The following is a 20,419-nucleotide window of genomic DNA, read 5'->3' as shown; positions in this document are numbered from 1 at the left end:
GATAAAGTGCTCTGAGTGGTTGGTAGACTAGAAAAGCTCAAGATAAATGCAGTCATTCACCATTTCATCGTCGGTTGAGAGGCTGAAGAGAAATGACTGACTGTCAGCGTGAATGGAGGAACGTGAGGAGTTCATTTAGTACAGAAAGTTGTCATCCTTGCACTAAATTTGGAACAGTGCTCTGTTTATTTTAGTATTGTTTTACTGAAGGAGGCCTCTGGGTTTAATTGGCTAAGGGGCCTCCTGAAGCTGCAGAAAGGTCCTGCGTGACTAGACCGGTCTGCAGCTTTGGTGGTCGCTGAAGCCAAAATCCACCTGTTGGAGGAGTTCAAGGAGGCTATGAAGAACGACTTTCTCATCTCATTAGGATGAGATTTTCCAGGTATGTTTAACTGGTAGGAGACACTGGATAGAACCAGATTATAATGAATGGATTATAGGGCAGGTCTGGTTTGGCAACACCCTCAAGATCCTTCAGGAGTGGCTGGAAATTGTTTATTCTGCAGCCACCAGATAAGCAGTAGAAAATGGATGGATGGATGTTTTAGTTAGGGTTTTAAAGCGTTTTAGTCTTATTTATCTTGCCAAGGGGACGAGGTTTGTCAAGTCATTTAGGTTGATTTCAATATTTATCAACCATCAGTCTCAGCTTTATTATTATTATTATTATTTATGGACGGCAACCCCAGATTTTCTAAGATCTTAAACAAGCCCTCTTCTTCTTGTTCTTCTTCTTCTTTGTTTTTCTGAGTTTTCAGAGTTTGCATCCAAATGTTGATTTGCAGCCTGCAACTGGCTTTGAAAAAATACCCAATGCTCCTAACTAATCTAAAACAAAACAAAAAAATCTTCCCCACCCCATAATCCCATTCCCTAATAAACTAGCCTCCTCAGTTTCAGCTCGGACAGATCCTGAAAGCCGACAGCAACAACTATTTCTGTCCTTTCAGCCTCCCGTACCCCATATGCTGCTGTTGAAATGAATCCTCATATGCAGAATTTAAAGGCATGAAACATTAAACTAGCAAATGAACAGAATACTAACAAATCTGTTTTCTCTTTTGAATCTAGTTTAAGATGCTCTTGATTGCAGACTAGTCATACTTCATACGAATGAACAGAAATTACATGGATAAAGTTAATCATGTTGTTTGCATGTTCTGTATGTTTCTGGCAAGCACCGCACGATACATCCGATGGTTATCCTTGATCCCTGACCATCTTTGACTGAAGTCAGGAGGGCCTCAGTCTGAGGACTGTTTACAGAGGAAAAGTACCCTTTAATTCCCACAGAGCTGGCATGCTTTGTTTTTCCCAACATCTTGTTGCCAGACCTACCTCACACCCCTCTTCACTATCCGCTGTTTGGTGCCTCATATGCTTCCACATGAAACATGAACTGTGTTACAGAAAACGCATTACACAAACGGGTGTGGACATTTTTTCCACGTAACACTAAAAACATATCATATTAACAGAGCAATGAAGCTGTGTTTTTCTTCAGGTGATCAGAGAGACCTCTTCACAGTCCTTCACATGGGGCATACTCTATGTGAGGAGGCTCTGAGTGTCTGGAGGTGAAGGTAAGATGGAGACGACCAGATGTTTCAGAGTCCTCAGATAACTGAGCGATGCCTCGTCTGCAGGTACTTTTAAAATGTAGCTTTCTCTGTGCATTTTGGCCTTTTGTCAACACACAAATGTAGTTTTAGGTCACTGCCTGTGGAGCTTATAGAAAACTCCTTCGAGGTGAAGATATTCAGAAACGCCATTTGCATTGTTGACATGGGAAAGTGATTTTGTGCAGTGATGAATGTGACCAAAATAGTGCCGGTGCTAACCCTGCTAACAGGACTTTTTACATGTTTACATATACATGTACAGTTACTCTTCTTCCATTCCTCTTTCTCCTCTTTTAGTGAGGAACGGAGGTGTCAGAGTGTGCTTAGGAGGTCACTGCTACATTATCCAACACTCCCACAACACAGACTGCTCCCCAAATGTCGTTGGTTTTGGACAATACCCAGTCACAAATTTATAAATCCTGCTATGGCAAAGGCATAGCAGGCTCAGTCCTGTAGTCTCAGCTGACCTCCTGGTAATAGCCTTTTTCAGGCCTCTGGTTGTTTTTTTAGAACAGTGTTTGTGTGATATCAGATTTGTGTTGTAATAAAGACGTATATTCAACCAAAGGCAGCTGAGGTTCATCAAGTTTTTCTTTTATTCATCAAAGTTTTTCCAGATTGGCCGTGTTACAGATATTTTGAATGATACATATTTCATGTATGTTGACGTTAATTCATGTGAAACAGTGAGTTACTGCCTGTGCATCTGTAATTTACAAACATTTTACAACATAAGACATTTATGTTTTTAAGCAAAATACAGTATATAATATTTGCATACAACTGATAGTAGTAGAAAGTGCTTTCCATGAAACTTCCCATGTCACAAAATCATAAAGTATATCTTTCTTTTAGCTGTACCTGTTGTACTTCCTCTCTTTTATCACAACAACATCGATAATAATAAGAATAATACTAATAATGCATCTGTTTATCCCTTCTGTTCTTTGTTTTTTAGTCATTTTCCAGTGAAAGGCTGCTGGTGGCCCTCAGGCGGAGGGGCCGTCAACTCTGCAAGGCAGCAGGCTGGTCAGCGGGGTGGAGGGAGGAGGGTTGGAGTCTGTGCGAGGAGACGACAATGAGGGGAAACTCTGTGAGGCAGCGGTCCCATCTGCTGGAGGGAAATACATGGAGGCTCCCTGGATGAGCAGGACAAAGCAAAGACCGAGCTGACCACAAGAAGCTGACCACAGACTTCAAGTCATATGACTTTTGTGTGGACTGAACATTTTGTGATAACACGTAACAAATGTCTGAACAGTTTCCAATATTGTACCCTTTGCACGTTTTTCTCAAACTGCTGTTTTGGATCAAGAATAAAGGTTCACACTCTAACGCTGATTCGTTTCACCGGATGAGAATTTCAGTAAACAGCCTTGCTGAGGATTTTAAAAACTGGTTTATTGCTTTGATGAAAGTACAGCGTTCTCGTGCTAAACAGATCAAGACTGATCTCACTTGATCAGATGTGGGTGGTCAGGAGTGGAGACCTCTACAGTCTTTTTCCTCTGTTTCTGTTTGTGGAAAAATGCTGATATTTTCTGAACTGAAGGCAACCTGTTGTAGAAAACTACTGAAATGTACTGGGCACCTCAGTGGTGGTAATGAAGGAGGGCAAGTGCTGCCTTTCACTTTCCCCACTGACCTTACTGCAAACTTTATGCACTCTTTGGTATGAAAAGAGGTTCAGACTGTACAGTCAGAAAGATTAGAGGACCTTGGGGTGTTCTTGGGATAACTGGTTCTGACTGGTTTTGCAGACAACATAAGGGCAGCCTCTCTTTATGGGCTCAGAGTTTCTTTATTCATCACACCCAGAGGAGATTTCCTTTAAACAAACGCAAACAAAAGATTTTCCTTCCACTCATTTTTCCTGCTGTGTCCTTAAGATCCAACAAACATGCTGAAGCTTTTCCTTGAGCACCGACTCCACAGATACCACTTTTTTGGACACTTTTTTGTTGCACAATCATGACCAGCGCTAACCTCCAACAGACACATTGTGTTTGTTGTGGCTGCTTCGTAAAAATAATTTATAATATGGCTTCAGGAGAGTGACCATTGCAGAAAAAAACAACATAAATAGTATCAAAAATGAGGTTTCATTTGAGAAAAATTGAGGATAATAACTATTAAAACTGTTTTGAAGCATTGCTCACATCAGCTTGTGGTCTTCGTCCTCTCCTCTTAAATGGTGCACCTATTACAGCACATGAACTGTTAAGCAGAGGGACATGGTCAGGGACAGTAGACACAGACGTGTGTCGTGCCCATGGTCCTGCAACCTCCAGCACAACTGGTGGTCCAAAACTCGACAGGATACCTCTAACCAGAGCTGAGAGTATCAGTGTTTTGAAGTGAATTGGGGCCAAACAAGTGTGATTTGCATTTGGATTTGGATGAATCAGTATCTCAATTTATGCAAATCAAGTTGACAAGGAAAACATCATTCTTTTTTTTTTGAGTGTGATAATAGAAAGTGTAAGACATTAAGTTTAGAAATGAATGTGATAAGTAGTTGGAGATTCACTGTAGGTCATGTTCACATCCGATCCAGCTGCTCATGTTTAGGCAAATATTTCCAACTGCCTTTAAATCTAAAATTTGAATTGCTTAAAGCCTGTCATTTAGCATTAAAATGCCTAAAATCAAGTAGAAACTACAGAGAAATGAGATTGTGTGTAGTGACGGTGCACACTAAACCTTTTAACTTTATTCACATGGGGGTTTTTTTATTCAGCCACATGCTCATAAACCAAAGAACTGGATGAATTAAACCTTTGATACAACCAAAAACAACACATACAGCATGAAATACATCACTCACAGTGTAACTACTGTACACAATTGTTGTCATTATATTAATATTAAACATATTCATCAAGCTGTAAATTGAAAAGATATTACTTTGATTTCAGGAACCATTCTGAAATGCTGAATGCCAAAAGTACCACTGATGAGACCTCTTGTTTTCATGAGAGGTTCTGTAAGCACAAGTTAGGAGTAATTTAAAGGCTAAATTCCACTCGATATCTTGTATCTCTTATGATGTTTATACTGTTATATAGGTGTAATAGGGGTATACTTCCTGGATGTGCATGGTTTTCATCTATCAACAGTGAGCATTTGCACAAAAGAATGTTTAATGGATGGAGGCAGGATGGAGACGAGGAGGTTTAAGGGATTTGCGTGACTGTACAAAGGTTAGTGTTATGGAGATAGATGGAGACAGAAAAAGGGAGAGATTAAAAATGAGAACTAGACTACGCACATACATTATGTTTGGAATGGTATATTGTGCTGGTGTGTGTGTGTGTGTGTGTGTGTGTGGACTGCATACTGACTGGGTGGAGATGGTGAACTGTGTGTGTGTTGGCATCCATCAGCAGAGGAGCTGTAGGGGAAGATGTTGTGCTCTCAGAGGGCTCGGTCAAAAGGTTGCTGCTCTTCTGATATAAAACCAAGAGAAACACACACACACACACACACACACACACACACACACACACAATATCATTATAAGTACAATGTGCTCTTTTTTGTTTGCACGCATGCAACGGTCACATTACATATGAGTGATATAGACGATTAGATCTGAGGTCTGAAATGTTTTAAACTGGGAAAACTCAACAACATTGTAATCATGTAACGTATGCGCCATGGACAGTCAACATAGTTTACATTAACTACATTTCAAATGGGCCATTGGGACAGTGGGACCCATGGCACTCAATTTATTTTATGACTGGAATCTGACCAAATCTAGATGTGACCCTATAGTTGGGTTAACTGAAAACAGAACCAGTTCTGTCTCTTTCTGTGTGTAACAAATAGTAGTACAGTTAGGTTTGGCAGAAGAGGCTCTGCTGCTTGAGAGGCTTCCAACAGCAATCTAAGCAGCAACTAGAAAGGCACCCAGAGAGCACAGACCTCGGCCAAGGCCAATTGTCTGCTCCTCCATGACTGTAAATCTAGCACAACCACTATGAAACTATCTTCTAAAACTTCTAAACTGGAAATGTTTCACATAGTTAACATACATTTGTGAGAACCAGAAATTACATTTTGGCCACACCTTAGTTTGAGGGAAAAGCCTTGTAGTAATAGTGCTGAAGTTATAGTCATACCAGTTCTCCCATGAAACAAAACCACTGCCCTGAGCGCTCCATATCGACTGCTTTCTGGACGAAGTTTGAGCAGCTGCATGTGTCAGCTAACTCAGAGGATTACTGGTAACTGGAACGTGGATTATGACATGAAGTCATCATATTTCTACAACTGGCTATGCTTTGTTGACACTGAACCTTACTACCATCCACTCCAAAATTTAATGGGTTCTTCCTTGGGCCATGCTACACCCTTACACCCAATTTCATGAAAATTGGCTCAGCAGCGTTTCCATAATCCTTCTGAGAGTCAGACAAACAAACCGAACCAAAAGCATACAAGGACTCAGTCAATCTGTTTCATCAGGACCGTGTGGGTGTGATTTGATCAGATTTGGGTGCAACATAAGCGAAGCCCACAACTGGAATTACCTGTTGTTGTGACATTTTGGTTCAGATGTTGGTAAAACCTGACTGGTGGGCAGAAGTATGTAACATCACCTTTTTCAAACTGAGTACTGACCAGTGAGGAGAACAAGTACAAAAAAAAGAAATGCATGAGAAATAACCAAAAACTCTTCCAACTGTGGCAGAAGCATGTGTGGCTTGGTCACTCATCGTAAGAAGCTCCTGTCAGAGCCTATAAATCAGCAAATATTTAGCCCTTAAGGTGGAGGTTGGGGTGGTGGAAGGAGTCATGACAGTAAACTAGTAACAGTAAAAAGTGTCAGGTTATAGTGGCAACACAGTATGAACCCTGCATGAATATGGCTGGATATCAGTCAGCTGGTACCCAAACAGCTGATGGTGAAGAGTGAATGAAGCAGCAGAGGCCAATCAGCAGGCACTATCAGGCGTACTTTGCACACGGTTAGTGGCGGGCACTCTCAGCAAGTCATCAGAGTGATGTGCTACACATTCCTTCCCACAAAGACCATCGGTGATTCTGGGCCTCAGCCTTGTTTTGCTCTCCATTTGGGTGGTCTGTCTGCAGCACATTTGAGGTTAAATCCAAAAAGCTAGAGGCTGCAAACCTATAAATTTTGCAAAGTGTCAGTTCCCCTGTCTTTCGTGTAATCTACTGCAGCCAGAAAGGGGTAAAAAAAAAACATCTTCAAAATAATTAATGTAAACATATTTAGATGGAAATTAATCATCTCATAGGTATGCAGCAAATACAGACTGGAGGATTCCAGATAATGATTTGCCACTCCTCCACTCCAGATTTGACACGTCAGGGAGTTCTGGGATCTTAAAAAGTCGAATGCAGAGGAGTCTGCAGGTCACTCATAGTAATGAATCACATTAAGTTTGAATACATTCCTGTGAAGACACACATTAACTACTGATCTAAAGATAACAGAGAGATTTAGGACAGTTCAGAGAGTCTGATGCTCAAATTGTGAATCAGAAGGAGACAAGATGCAGTGACCTTTGTCTGCACCGCTACCATCAAATCATTTTATCATTATTAGTATTATTATTATATTTGGATATACCTATTATCAAACATAATTTTCCCCAAAAAAGTCACACATGGTGCTATCATTTCATATCAAACACCATATCATTACCGCTCCTGTAATGAACTCTATCATCTCTTTAAAGTGGAAAGGACACAGTCATATTATGAGCACGCAAAGCATATTTCAACATATACAATTTAGAATATGATACTCGTGGTTTTGTAGTCTTTAGGGGGATCTTGGCGGGGAAAAATGTCTTTGATGGTTTTACTCTCCTGTCCGCTGCAGGAGGAGGAGTGAAGGAATGCTTTTGATAAACCTCGCTGATAGACTGGGGCTTAGCACCCAGATGTAGTCCTGTTGATACCTCCTATTAGTGTATGGTGGTGGAAGAAAGAGAGAGAGAGAGTTCTGCAGGGAGAAACCGAGCTCATGCATGGACATTGACGGATATATGAACTGATCTCAATGAGCATTTCTCATTCTGCAGGCTGGAATGAGAGGACGGCAATCACGTTTTGAAGACAGCTTTTGAACAGTTTTAGAGCAGTTTATCTTGATCTTGCTGCAAAGATTAAGATTGAAGGTCTGTACTGAACTGGATATTAACCGTGGGTCAATTTAAAGCAACACAGCCTTCAGAATATTGCAAATGGCATTTTAATGTTATGTGTTTCCATTTCCTCTCATGCTAAGACCAAGAGAGATCCAGAAGAGTTTATCATGCAGGCGAACCCCTGCTCTGGTACACCAAAGCCTTCTTGCAACAAAACAGCATTTGGACAGATGTGGACTTGAATGAATATCTGAATATATTACCAGTTTAGCGTTCCTGATTAGGCGGCGACTGTTTTTCAGCCATCCAACCACAGCATGTGAAACTCCTGTCCTTAAATCAAGCAGACAAATTTTCTTTCCCTCACATGCAGCATGTGGTCTCAAGATCATCTGGCTGAACGCTGGCATGCTGCTGAATGAGCACCAAATTCTTCACCACATTAGATGCAGCTACAACCAAAAACCTAATCGTGGATTAAATACTTAGTGTTCTCACCATAAATTATTTAACTGAACCTGAACATTATGACTCCTTGGTACAGGAGTCCCACGTGTGCATGATGTGAATTTGATAACAAACCAGGACACGACCAATGAATGTGAGGCCGCACATTAAGGGAAAGAAAATGCATGTTTTAAAATACCACCCAACTCGAGGTGGCATCTCTGTGAAACAGCTTGAATTTCACTCAGTTTGCTTCTGTTTTCCTCTCTATCCACTACCACACTAAGCTCTTGGCTGACAATAAATACACAGTAAAATGGAAAATACTGCTATTAAACATGTAATTTATAATTGGGCTAAATCTCTAACCATGCTAAGATATGCAGGGTTGAGCTCTTGTTTTTACTATTATGGATAGTAAGGTTGAGTTTCTGTCAAGGGGTATGCTGCAAATCTGAAAATGTAAACTAACAGCTTATTCATGATGTTCTTTACAAGACGCATGAAATAAACATATGAATCGTTGTAATGAACTCCAGGCCTCTCCTGAACCCACTGTTAGCTGGATGGGTCTCGACCACATTGTAGACACCATGTGGAGAAAATTTTCTGGACGTCCTCATACTCCATGGCTTTCTTATCCATTTATCCATGCACAGCTTGTGCATGCTAAACACATGAGAATGAGTTTAAGGTTATCAACTTTCACTGGCAAACTTCTTTGTAGCACCGCTGATTTGACCTGCCAGCTGGCTACATAAAGATTTCCTCTTAATAAAAACTGAAAAACCGGTTGTGATTTGATCCCGCTTCCTTTGCCTTGTGCAGAGTTCAACTGGGCTAAACTATCTGCAAAACAGTGGAAGTGAAATAGTCCCGGTGGACACGAAAATTTTTGCCCCTTTTCCATCAAAGTGCTTTGACATAATTCGATGTTCTGGAGGTTGGCGCGAAAATAGCCAAGAAACACGAAATGGTCTGACATCATTCTGCTCAAGGTTCCTGTCTGTTAAAAGGAAGTTTTTCTCGCCACTGTTGCCAAGTGCTCGCTCATGAGGGACTGGTTGGGTCTCTGCAGATTAAGAGTATGTGTCTAATCTAAAATTAAACTGAACTTTGTAAATATGTGTCAGATTCTGTGTCTGTGAACATGTGTCTTACCGCAGCCTTGATGCTGCCCAGCACTGCTGTAGTTAGGATGCCTGTGAAGAAGGCCACGAGGTTCAGGCCGGTGAGCATCCAGATTAAAATGTACAGGGTGAAAACTTCCTCACAGCTTCGCACTCCAACAAACTCATAGTAGTTGCTGAGGTAGCCTCCACTGCAGAACAGAACAGCTGTCTATTAGCAATCATTCACGAATGAATGACATATATATAGATAGTGGTGCGCTGTCTCACTTGGCGCAGTCGTACAGGTCGCAGCAGTAGCACGTCCCACTTCGTGTTGTCATGTTACAAGTCTCCTTTGGACTCCAGCACTGCACCTGGCAAAGGAAGCACAAGTGCACGATGTAGTCACATGCAAATACAACACAGACAAGTCCAACACAACAGCTGCAGCTGGGATGGAAAACTATCGCCAAAGCTTTCAAAGTGAAAATGGGAATTGTAGCTGATACTCAGTTTAGTTGGACCTGACCAAGCTTGCCTTAATCATAACTCAGATTGTGAACGTTTGGCTAAACGAGTGTCAGGATAATATTTTCCTCATAGACGTCAGTTTGTAATTCTCACTCACAGATGTGTAGAAATTCTCATAGATGTAGCTGTTTCCACTGCTGTAATACTGGCACCTCCCCGCTTTCAGTGGACGCATGTCCTGGCAAAAGTTAATTCATGAAGAAATGTCATCCACAAAACAACACTGATCAATATTTATCAAAGATAAAATAGAAATAAAAGAACAAAATGAATTGACATTCATTACACAAGGTAATCCAGATGAGTGACAAGAACACATGAAGAGTCTGTCTGTGATCAGTTTCCAGAGCTTATTCAGTCCACTTTGAACAAAATACTGTTTACAGCTCATTTAAATGAAAAAAAATAAGGTTCCCCTCCCTTCATTGAAAACAGTACAAAGACAGTATATTTAATGTTTGACCTCATCAGCTTCATTGATTTTGTAAATATGTGTTTATTCTGAATTTGATGCAGCAGCATGTTTCAAACAAGTAGGGACAGGAGCAACAAAAGACTGGGAAATTTGTGGGATGCTCCAAAAACACCTGCTTGGATTATTCCACAGGTAAACAGGTTCATTGGTAACAGGTGATAGTATCATGATTGGGTATGAAAGGGGCATCCTGGAAAGGCTCAGTCAATCACAAGCGAGGATGGAATGAGGTTCACCACTTTGTGAAAAACTGCATAAGATCAACGTTTCTCAAAGCAAAATCACAAGAAATCTCAGGAGTTCACCATCTATAATCTATAATATTATTAAAATATTCAGAGAACCCAGAGAAATCTCTGGGGCAAGGCCAAAAACCAATATTGAATTCCAGTGACCTTCGATCACTCAGGCAACACTGCATTAAAAACCAACATGATCGTATGAGGGAAAAACATTCATGGTAAACACAGTTCACGGCTGCGTCGACAAATTCATGTCGAGACTCCACCATGCAAAGAGGAAAAGTGTGCTGTTGTCTGAAAAACACACATTTTACATTGCTTTGCAAAATCATGGAAGTTTCAGGCTAGAGAGGAAAAGGACCATCCAGATTGTTACCAGCCCAAAGATCAGAAGCCAGCATCTGTGATGGTGTGCGGCTTGTGTTAGTGCCCATGGCAGGGGTAACTCTGTGAAGGCACCATTAATGGCATCCCGCTTTTTCAAGGAAGACGACACCGAGCCACATTCTGCAGGGGTTTCAGCAGCGGCTTCATAGTAAAAGAGTGCAGGTTGTAGCCTTCCCACAGTGCAGACCCGTCCTCAGTTGAAAATGTGTGGTGCATTACGAAACGTAAAATACAACCACAGAGACCTCGGACCGTTGAACAGCTTAAGTCGTATATGTGACAAGATGATATATAGAGTGTTGAAACATGCCCCTGTCCCACGTTTTAAGACATGCTGAAGGCATTGAATTCAGAAGGAGTGTTTGGAGGTTGCAAATATGAAAAAGATGAAGAAGAAGCGAAGCATCTTGTGCATGTTTTCCTTTCTTTCATCTGTCTTTATCTCAGTCGTGGCTGGCGATAGGAATATGGCTGTGCTTTTTTTAACCTGTTAAATGTTGGAGGCAGCTCGCTTTTAAAGCAACAACAGTCACATTCAGCAAACGAGCCTGAAGTCATCGGAGGTCTGGACGTATTTAGCCGAAGACAACTGGACTTCCTTCATCACTCCTACACTGATAGTGCATCTTGGTCCAGTTTTTTTATTTCTCACATGATGCATTCACAACTGGCAATTTACTTTGTGAAAACACACACACACACACACACACACACACACATACACAGACAACAAGCTGGTGAATGTAAAGACTGAGCTATAATTTGTGGGAACTCTTTTCATGGGCAAAATTGTGTCAATGTTGCCAACAGAGTGATGTTGGTACACGCTGTGGGCTAAGAGGCATTCCAGGAGTATCCAAGTCAGCCACCACAGTGGTTTATTATTGCTTCACAGTCTGTTATTCCCGTTTGGTTTCATCATCCTGTACAACCATGTCTAGTGTTACGGTATACACATGTAAGTGCAGGTACAGTAACTCACCATGTTTAAGACAATACAGACGCCATCAATGATCAGGCACAGAAAAGAGGTGATGACCCCGAAGCTCAGGAACACAATCGCAGCCGTCAGCTGGAGGACGAACAAAGGAAAAAGCGGAAATGAGAGAATTTCTAGATAAAATCTTAAAATACCAGAAAAAAAAACTGCATTGTTTGATTGGAAAGGGCGCACAGCTTGACAAGAATGCAGATTATAGCTGAGAAAAGTGGAGTTTTTTTTCCCCTTTCCAACAGATGCATGCCGATCACATTTCTGAACACCGCAGTGACTGTTCTGACACAACACGTTCATTTGTCTGATAGCTCAAAAAACAAGCTTTTACAGGGAACTTTTTCTGTAGCATTTACAAATCTTTCACGGTTTCAAACCTTACATTTCTTATGTTCGATACCTGTGCTGTGAAGACATATGTGAATATCCTACCCTACCCCCCTTACAGTTGTATTTTTATGTGCAAATAAATAAAACAATATGAAAATACAGACCTTGATGAACAATTTTGTCCCGATATTTTAATTTGTATGAGACTTTTCCACTAACTGCAGATTAACTGTCCTCTGCCCTGAAGGAAGACAAAGTCTGCTGCAGGTTAGACTGAAGAGCCTGATATCGGTCTCAGAACAGAAATAAGATCTCATTTGTTTTTAAGCCGTGACCCTTCAAAATCATAATATTATTTCTGCCTACTTGGGGCTGAACAAAGCACGATAAACGTGTGAGCCTGGCATGTGGTAACTTATAGCCGCTGACATCTCCCTCCTTCCTGCTCTTCATTTATCACCGTCTCAATTTACCATATCTTGGAAAAATGTCAGCAGTGGAATGAATTGAAAATGAAAAATATTATTATCTTCTTATCACGAAACGTAATACCATATCCAGGCACGTCCAGCTCTACCCAAGAACTCCAGCAGTGGAAGTCTTGTCAAAAAGTGCTTATATGTCCCTCTTGAGTAGGACAATCTGCGGTTGTTAACATTTTTGACACAAAGCCAGATTTCTGTCACAGCATCGTTTGATAGCACATCACATGAGGATGATGTAAAGCTGCTCGAGCATGACGTGCGTAGGAACTGCACCTTCAGAACAAAATCTGTGGTTAGAGCTGCTCGAGCTTTTCATGATTTCCTAATAATTTGTTAGATTTTAACATCTCTCCTCCCTACATTAAATCAAACCTGATTCAGTCTCAATCTCTGATACATGGAGGCAGAGCTAATGGACAGTTAAACAAGCCCACATTTCCAAAGAACATGCTCAGACGTGCACATTTACTTCACCAACAACAAACATGGTGCTTTCTTAAACAGATCAAATGACCTATTTCCTGTTCCCATACTGTCAGGCAACAATAGTCACTTCTTGCTAATGTACTTCTACCTCTTGTGAGTGTTTTCACTCCTGTGAGTGTTGAGCAGAATGATTGGCAGGGGTACGCTTCACAAATTACCGAAAGGCTGAAATAACACCAGGATAAGTTGCCTCATGGACAGCTGTCTCTTAGAGAAAGACATGTGCACGGAAGGACAGTAGATTAGCATCTGGTAATGGTTTTCCATTTATTTCTGCTGGAGTGATTGAGTGTAGCAGCATTGTAGAGGACAGATATCTAAAAAAAAAACCATGTAGCAACAACACACAATACTCACTGTATTCCATACTGTAGGGCTACAAGATATTAGATTCTCATATTTTGGCTCCTTTGTGTGAAACAATAGCTTCTTGATTTCAAACACAGATAGACAAAAGGTAGACAGTGGGAGATGGTATCAGTTATAGGTTGATATCATATCACTGCATCATGGCGACTGTCAAGAAAACAAGAGTAGATGCAGAGTGTCGCACTATGAGAGAGAAATGGACAAACAACTATTGTTTGTTGAAGTAGAAGGAAAGTCAGTGTTAGTTTTTGGGGACGAGATCGCAGTGAAGAAAAAGCCAAATCTCAAAAGTCATTACAGCAACAAACATGATAAATGTTAAATGATAGTTTCTGTTGTGCAAGAACAAAAGCTGCTATGACATCTGAAAATGCTGCTGAGTGTGAAAACTCCTGCAGGCGTTTGGTGAGAGGGTTCAGGTCATGAAAAGTAAACTCAAGGAAATCAACATATTTCCTACGTTGTTTAATGTGGAACCTACAACAGGAAGTCATTGAGCTGCAAAGTAACGACCAACTACTGTGATCATTTTTCAAAGTTGACTCTTGCAAAGACTCAGTTCTGCTGAAGACTGACCGACCCGAACCTGGAAAACCAGCTGCGAGTAGCATCGTCATCATCCAGCCTTTCCAAAGAGAATCAGTTCCACCCATCGCAGAGGTTAGTCTGATATATGTGTTCACTTATGGCATGTGGCCCTTGAAGGATGCTATAAAAATTTAAATCACCCTCGATAGAAAAAAAAGTCCCTCACCCTTGTTCTATGAGATCATATGTTTGTAGTGTCACTGTCCTGTGAGAACCATTATCTCTAAAAATTCAACTTTTCATGAGCTCAGAAAAACAGCCTGTTTTCAGCTTTGTGACGATACATTTTCCAGCTAATCCAAGAGGGTCTTCAAACACTTGATTTATCTTAAGAAACATCAGATGGTGCAATGACCCACACCAACAGAGAGCGTTTCTAAGAGCAACTCAACAAGTATGACATATCAATAGTGATTACTTTGGTGTCTCCAGTTTATTCACACCCCTTCACTCTGGCCACACATTGAGTGACCACCTGTCTATGTGTGTATGAACTGATGCTAGAAGCTGTTGAAGTGACAGATTAAAAACGTCACAGAATCGAGGTAAAACCGAAGCTAATATCTTATTTCAGGAAGCGAACTATACAGCCTGCACAAACGATGAGGCAGACCAGTGGGGGCTCTTGGGGGAACCTCTCATAGGGGGTTCTGAGAGTAACCTTCCTCACATATTTTCCTGGTATAACCCTTAATGTTGAGTTCTAGATAGCACTCTTTGAAAGGGTTCCAGGTGAAACCCTTATGAAAGGTTGTACCAGGTACCAAATGGTTGTCCTGTGGTTACAAGCTGAAGAACCATAGATAGATAGATAGATAGATAGATAGATAGATAGATAGATAGATACTTTATTCATCCCCAAGGGGAATTCAGAAGAGGGAAATTCACATGTGGTTCTAGTTAGCACCTTCACTTCTAAGAGTGTACAGCACATTTGGGCTGTGTTTGAACTCACTGCTTATTTACTACGTAGTGCATTACATTTACTGTCGGATAATTTATTTTAGTGTCTGGATTCTGTGGCTGTAAATGCGCCTGTTATGTAGTGCTGTCTGTGAACGACCCCTCAAAGCACTGAGCTGCATTCTATAGAGGTGAAAATTACTGTTATGTGGTCCTATAACTAACCAGACAGTTAATAGTAAATCTAAATTTACTACGTGGGAGTGATTTCACAGCTGTTGAGAAGTCCAAAGCTTGACAGACCTGACCAAACTAGTTACAGTTTCTAAGGTATGATTAGACAATCACTGTTTGGGGGAGGTGTTAGTGGACTTTACCTGCTGTTTGTCTGTCCTTTAACTTCCAACCAGGACTAACGTTCTGGTCTCTCTCACAAATATTTCAAAAGTGAAGACAAAGAGGTGAAGTAAGATCTAAGACTAGGATAAAAGCTGCAGTTGCATCTTCCTCACTGATCAATTTATAAGTCTCTGGTGTCACAGTGGATGGCCACAGGCTGTCTGCTACGTGTTGCAGAGCAGCACAACTGGTCACTGTGCGAACATGCTCTATCTCTTAGCCAAATTACACTCCCTTTTGACACGTTGGGGCTGAATATGCACAGGGGAAATATGAGGAAGAAGGACAACAGAGGATTTATGTGTGTGACTGTGTAAGATATAAAAATAGCGGGGTAACAGGAGAATATACCAGCTGTTTGCGGTTTTCTTCCAGACAGAGTCCCAAAAGTCCCAGAAATGAGCCAAGGGTCAGCTGCAGAGAACACAATTCATTGAACACAATGAGTGTTAACCAAGATAAAGAAATATGATCCATTTTCATAAGGGTTGTGATACTTTGTTTGATTCCAAGGAAAAGCCGACATTAGCACCGAACACCTACGATAAGCGCCCCAAAGGTGGTACAATATTAATACAACATTCAAGTTAGCCAAGCGCCTGACATCATGTGGGTCTCTGACTCAGAAGTGTCAGTCATCAGTTTCACAGTTTACCTATAATTATGTCTGTCTCCAACTATTGTAATACCACAATGAGTAAAGCAAAACATCTTGCCGGCGCCAGATCACTAAAAGATCACAGTTTAATGGATATCACATACTGGAGGATGTTTCTGTATGTTTTGAAAATTCCTGTTGATTGCCTGATAGCTGCAAACCTTAAACCAAACACTTTTTTTTAAAGTCATATCAATCTGTCACCTCACTCAATAAATCATAGGCAGGAATTATCGAGGGACACCTAAAGAACTTACAATCACTCCAGAAGTGTAGCCAGACACGTTCAGGCTCTCTGTTCGAGTGGTTATGAAGGCTCCCAGCACCACCAGCAGCAGGGACAGACTGAGCATGCCCAGTACCAGCCACAGAGCTCTCCTCAATCTCACCATCATCTCTGCAAACCCACAGAGGAGAGAGGAACCCTTAGTCGTGTTATATGTTACACAGTTCTGTGATTGCTCCCCTCTTCAGCTCTGGCAAACCAACCTTTGTTAGTTGATGTAAAACGCATCGCTGCCAGTGTGCCAGCTGGACGATACACTCTTAAAACGATTAGGTTTAGGCACCAAAGCTACTTTAGGTGATAAATAAAGATGGACGCACATCTACACTTACTGCCATTGTGCAAAACTTCTTCTGTCATCTAATGCTAGTGATATCATGGAGCCAGAGTCTGTGCAGTAGTGACTGTGGCTCAGGAGGCAGAGCGGTCGTCTACGTATCAGATGGTTGGTGGTGCGATCCCTGGCCTCGGCAGTCGAAAGGTCAAAGTATCCTTGGGCAAGATACTGGACCCTAACTTGCTCCCGATGCTGTGTGAGTGGTTAAAGCTCGTAATGAGCAGGTGGCCTGGCCACCATTGTACGACTGTGTGTGTGAGTGTGTGAATGCAGACTTGGTTGTGGTTGTTTGAATCCCCATTTAGTGACCGCCTGACTCATCATGAGTTCGGCTTAATCAAATAATTAATCATGAAGATCAGAAAAATGAACACTTCAGCGTGATAAGAGCTACCTAAAGTGATGGAATCTATCGTTGGGAAAACATTTTTTTTGGTGTGTACTTTGATTTTCAAGGCGGTTTATGGCCTACTACAGCCAGCCACCAGTAGGCAATCAAGATGGGTTTGCTTTTAAGGCGCTTTCACATCGTCCGTCTTTATATACAGTCAATGATCTTTGGTTTTGTGTCCTGTAGTGAAGTCAGGGTACTGCAGAAAGACCCCTCTCCGACAGACACCAGATTTAAAAACTGTGAAATACTAAGGTTTACCAGGCGGTCACAGGCTTCATCAGCATTGTGTGAACTTGCTTCATTTATTCGTTAAAGAACCCCACTGCAACTTTAACATCAAGGTCAACAAAACAAATCTACTTTAAACTGATTTAATTTAAATGTAACTTGATTAAAGAAAAAGGATCCAGACTGTCTCCATCTTGTTCAGTTCAAATGTGATGAATTATTCTCTCCGAATGCTGAAGCAGTCCGATAAAAAATTGTTGTGGACTATTTATTCATCACATGGCCTTTAAGAGGCAGTCAGCCAGTGGCAAACAATAACATAATTATCCAATTTTTAATACATCTGAGAACAAGCAAGCAAACAAGCAAACAACATGTCAAAACTGCAGTATTTTCTCCCAGTCTTCTTCATTTTCTAGCTGTTTTATCACGTTTTTTTAAAGTGTACATCAAAGCTTTAACAACACTGAAACTCCCAAAACTTCAACAGATTTTCAGTGTTGTTGTGCAGCAAATGCAACGATTACAGCGGGAAATAATTAAGTATGCTGCAGGTGAAGGAATATTCTGCAAATACTGTAGTAATACTCTAACAGATGCAATAAAAGATGCAATGAAGTGTGCAGCATCATCAGTGTTTACTCAGTATTGATATGAAAGGCATACATAAGCCATATTACAGGGTTGACTCCAATTTAACCCTTTAATATGTGCACACATTTCTACATTTCTATAGCAAAATTACACATTGAAATGACACCACTACCACTGAAAGGACAGCTACACCCCTGACATTCACTGTTCCTGGTTGAGAAGAGTTCTGTACAATATGTAAAATATGTTTCAATGTCAACTGCACGCGAAAAGAGCGATGAACCAGCCAATGTAAGTCCAAAAAGAAACTCAGTTCAGGAGTAATACATTAATTAAAACATGTATTTAACGCAGCAGCCCCTGTGACTGTCCCATGTCTCCCTCACCACATCATCATCTCACTTTCAATGAATTACCTGTTGCTCTGCTCCTCGGCACTGGTTTGCTCTTGCCCGTCGCTCCCTGGATCCTTGCAGTCATGATAAATCCTCTTTATAAGCAGAGATTTCCCTCTGACAGCTTTTTAAATCTGGGACCAGTTTAGGCTCACAAGTCTTCTGTCAGTGCGTCCTGAGCAGCACAGGCATGTACTGAGCGAATGCAGGTCTCCTTCAGTGCAGCTCTGTGTGCAGAATGCTCCAGCCTCTGCTACGTTCACACACAGTCGGAAATGTGAAAGTCTACCACTGTCAAAACACTGAGATGATATACGATGGCAAGTTCTTTCAAATTCCAAACATTTGACCGGTTAGGTGTAAATCTACGGAGTCCCTCAAGTCCTGAGGGATGATATTTCTTTTCTAGTGTGAATAAGTTAACCACCTGTGACCTTTGTTTCATCTCTCTTCTTATTTCCTTGCTTCCCTTACTATTCGAAAACCATATACTGTAAAATCACTAAGTAATTATTGTTATACTACTGCTACAAACATCCCATAAGAATGAATGATTTAGACACATAAGTGATGTTTTTTCTGCCATTTGTTGTACAATTTGTTTAAACTGTTTTGTTGTTGTTTTTTTTTGTTCTTTTTGTTTTTATGTGCTACCTGCATATATGTTTTGAAGTTTGAAGAGTTCATTCTTCCCAACCCCAATCAGCATGGCCATCGAGTGCTAAGCACCAGCTGGACAGACTCACAAGAAACTCAAAGCCGGGGGGAAAGTTATTGTGCTATAAATCATTTTTATGGAGCAGGCAGATAGATTAAGATACTGTGATAAGAGGAGCCAACTGAGTCCATTTGATAACATTTGACTCACACCGTGTGCAGTGATGCAGTTAAGTGGTAATGATGTGGTCCCGCACTGCGAACATCAAGCTCGAAACTCATGGAAGTGTCATTAAAGAGGAGAAATCTTTGACATCATTACTCCTTTCCTTGTGTCTGGATTGATGCATCAATCTGTTGAATATGATTATCATCTTTTCTTCAAATCTCTCTTTCTTTTCTACAAATGATGCCTTGCTGGCACTGTATGCATCTTGCAGCCTTGTGAGAATCATCTGCAACCATAAAACATAAAATATGTATTCAGACTGGGAAAAAAAAAGCCCTGAAGGAACAGTATCTTGCAAACCATGCCCTGGTGCACTCACTCTGGTCCTGGGTCTGACATGCAGTGTCACTGTAGGAGGGCTGCACATTGACTGATCGAAAAGAAAATGTTTTGCACAGTTGGTGAATAACATCTGCAGATGCTTGTGAAAGATATAACCCATGTGCATCTCCTGCTCATGAACACACACAGGATTTATTTCACCTGTATGGTATCCTATTGAAAGAAATGTGCACGTTATCTGCTGTGAGGTGTGATTTAGAAGACAAACGACTTTACTGGAATGTCCATTCAAGCTGACTCGTTGCACCATGCTGACATACAGTGCATGATCCGATCCAGATTTCTGGTGGTGAGTTCAGTGGGGATTAAGCATCCACACACACTGCATCACAGATAATGTGACACAGTGGACGCCCATGTGACCTTGATGTCTTGATGGCTGAGTGTCATCTGCTCAGCTCAGTCTTACCAATTTTTAAGAGAAAATACTGTGTGATGGCAGAACTGATGCCAGGCAGACAGCAGAGATGCTCCTATACTCCTTTAAAGACTGTATGGACCTAAAAGGTCCTTTAGGGGCTTACACACTGACCAGTTAATAAGTCCTGTACCTTAAAACCATATGACTGCCTTTGTTGTCTGTTGTACAGTGCATGTTAGAGGTTGCATGGCTTCAGATTTCTGGTGGTCACTGGCTTTTGTTGACATTGACTTTCTTTTCTTCTATGTAGCATTTTTATGATGCAAAGCATGAAATATAATGTATTTTCTTTGATTGACAGCCTTGACATACTACAGTGCTACAAAGCTGACTAATGACATGTATGTAGACATATTAGATTATCAATGATTTACAAA

The 20,419-nt window shown here is 41.0% G+C and overlaps 1 protein-coding gene across 3 annotated transcripts; it reads right to left on the bottom strand.

Annotated features, from left to right (window-relative positions):
- Window positions 1-2,199: 2,199 nt before the first annotated feature.
- On the bottom strand, window positions 2,200-18,590 carry LOC143323653 (transmembrane protein 255B). Of its 3 annotated transcripts, none has more exons than XM_076735627.1 (9): window positions 18,415-18,590; window positions 16,417-16,556; window positions 15,853-15,915; window positions 11,930-12,019; window positions 9,941-10,021; window positions 9,601-9,686; window positions 9,362-9,521; window positions 4,970-5,074; window positions 2,200-2,764 (listed from the first exon to the last, which is right to left on the bottom strand). In XM_076735627.1, the coding sequence occupies exons 1-9, from the start codon at window positions 18,476-18,478 to the stop codon at window positions 2,615-2,617; spliced, it is 939 nt and encodes a 312-aa protein (XP_076591742.1). In that variant the 5' UTR covers window positions 18,479-18,590; the 3' UTR covers window positions 2,200-2,614. The 3 variants fall into 3 exon arrangements, with proteins under 3 accessions (XP_076591742.1, XP_076591743.1, XP_076591746.1); XM_076735628.1 differs by having other exon boundaries at window positions 2,481-2,764; window positions 4,970-5,071; window positions 18,415-18,577; XM_076735631.1 differs by lacking the exon at window positions 4,970-5,074 and having other exon boundaries at window positions 2,528-2,739; window positions 18,415-18,577.
- Window positions 18,591-20,419: the final 1,829 nt, after the last annotated feature.

Source organism: Chaetodon auriga, chromosome 7, assembly GCF_051107435.1.
Source record: "Chaetodon auriga isolate fChaAug3 chromosome 7, fChaAug3.hap1, whole genome shotgun sequence".
NCBI classification, from domain to species: Eukaryota; Metazoa; Chordata; class Actinopteri; order Chaetodontiformes; family Chaetodontidae; genus Chaetodon; species Chaetodon auriga.
This window is presented reverse-complemented; position numbering and strand designations above follow the sequence as displayed.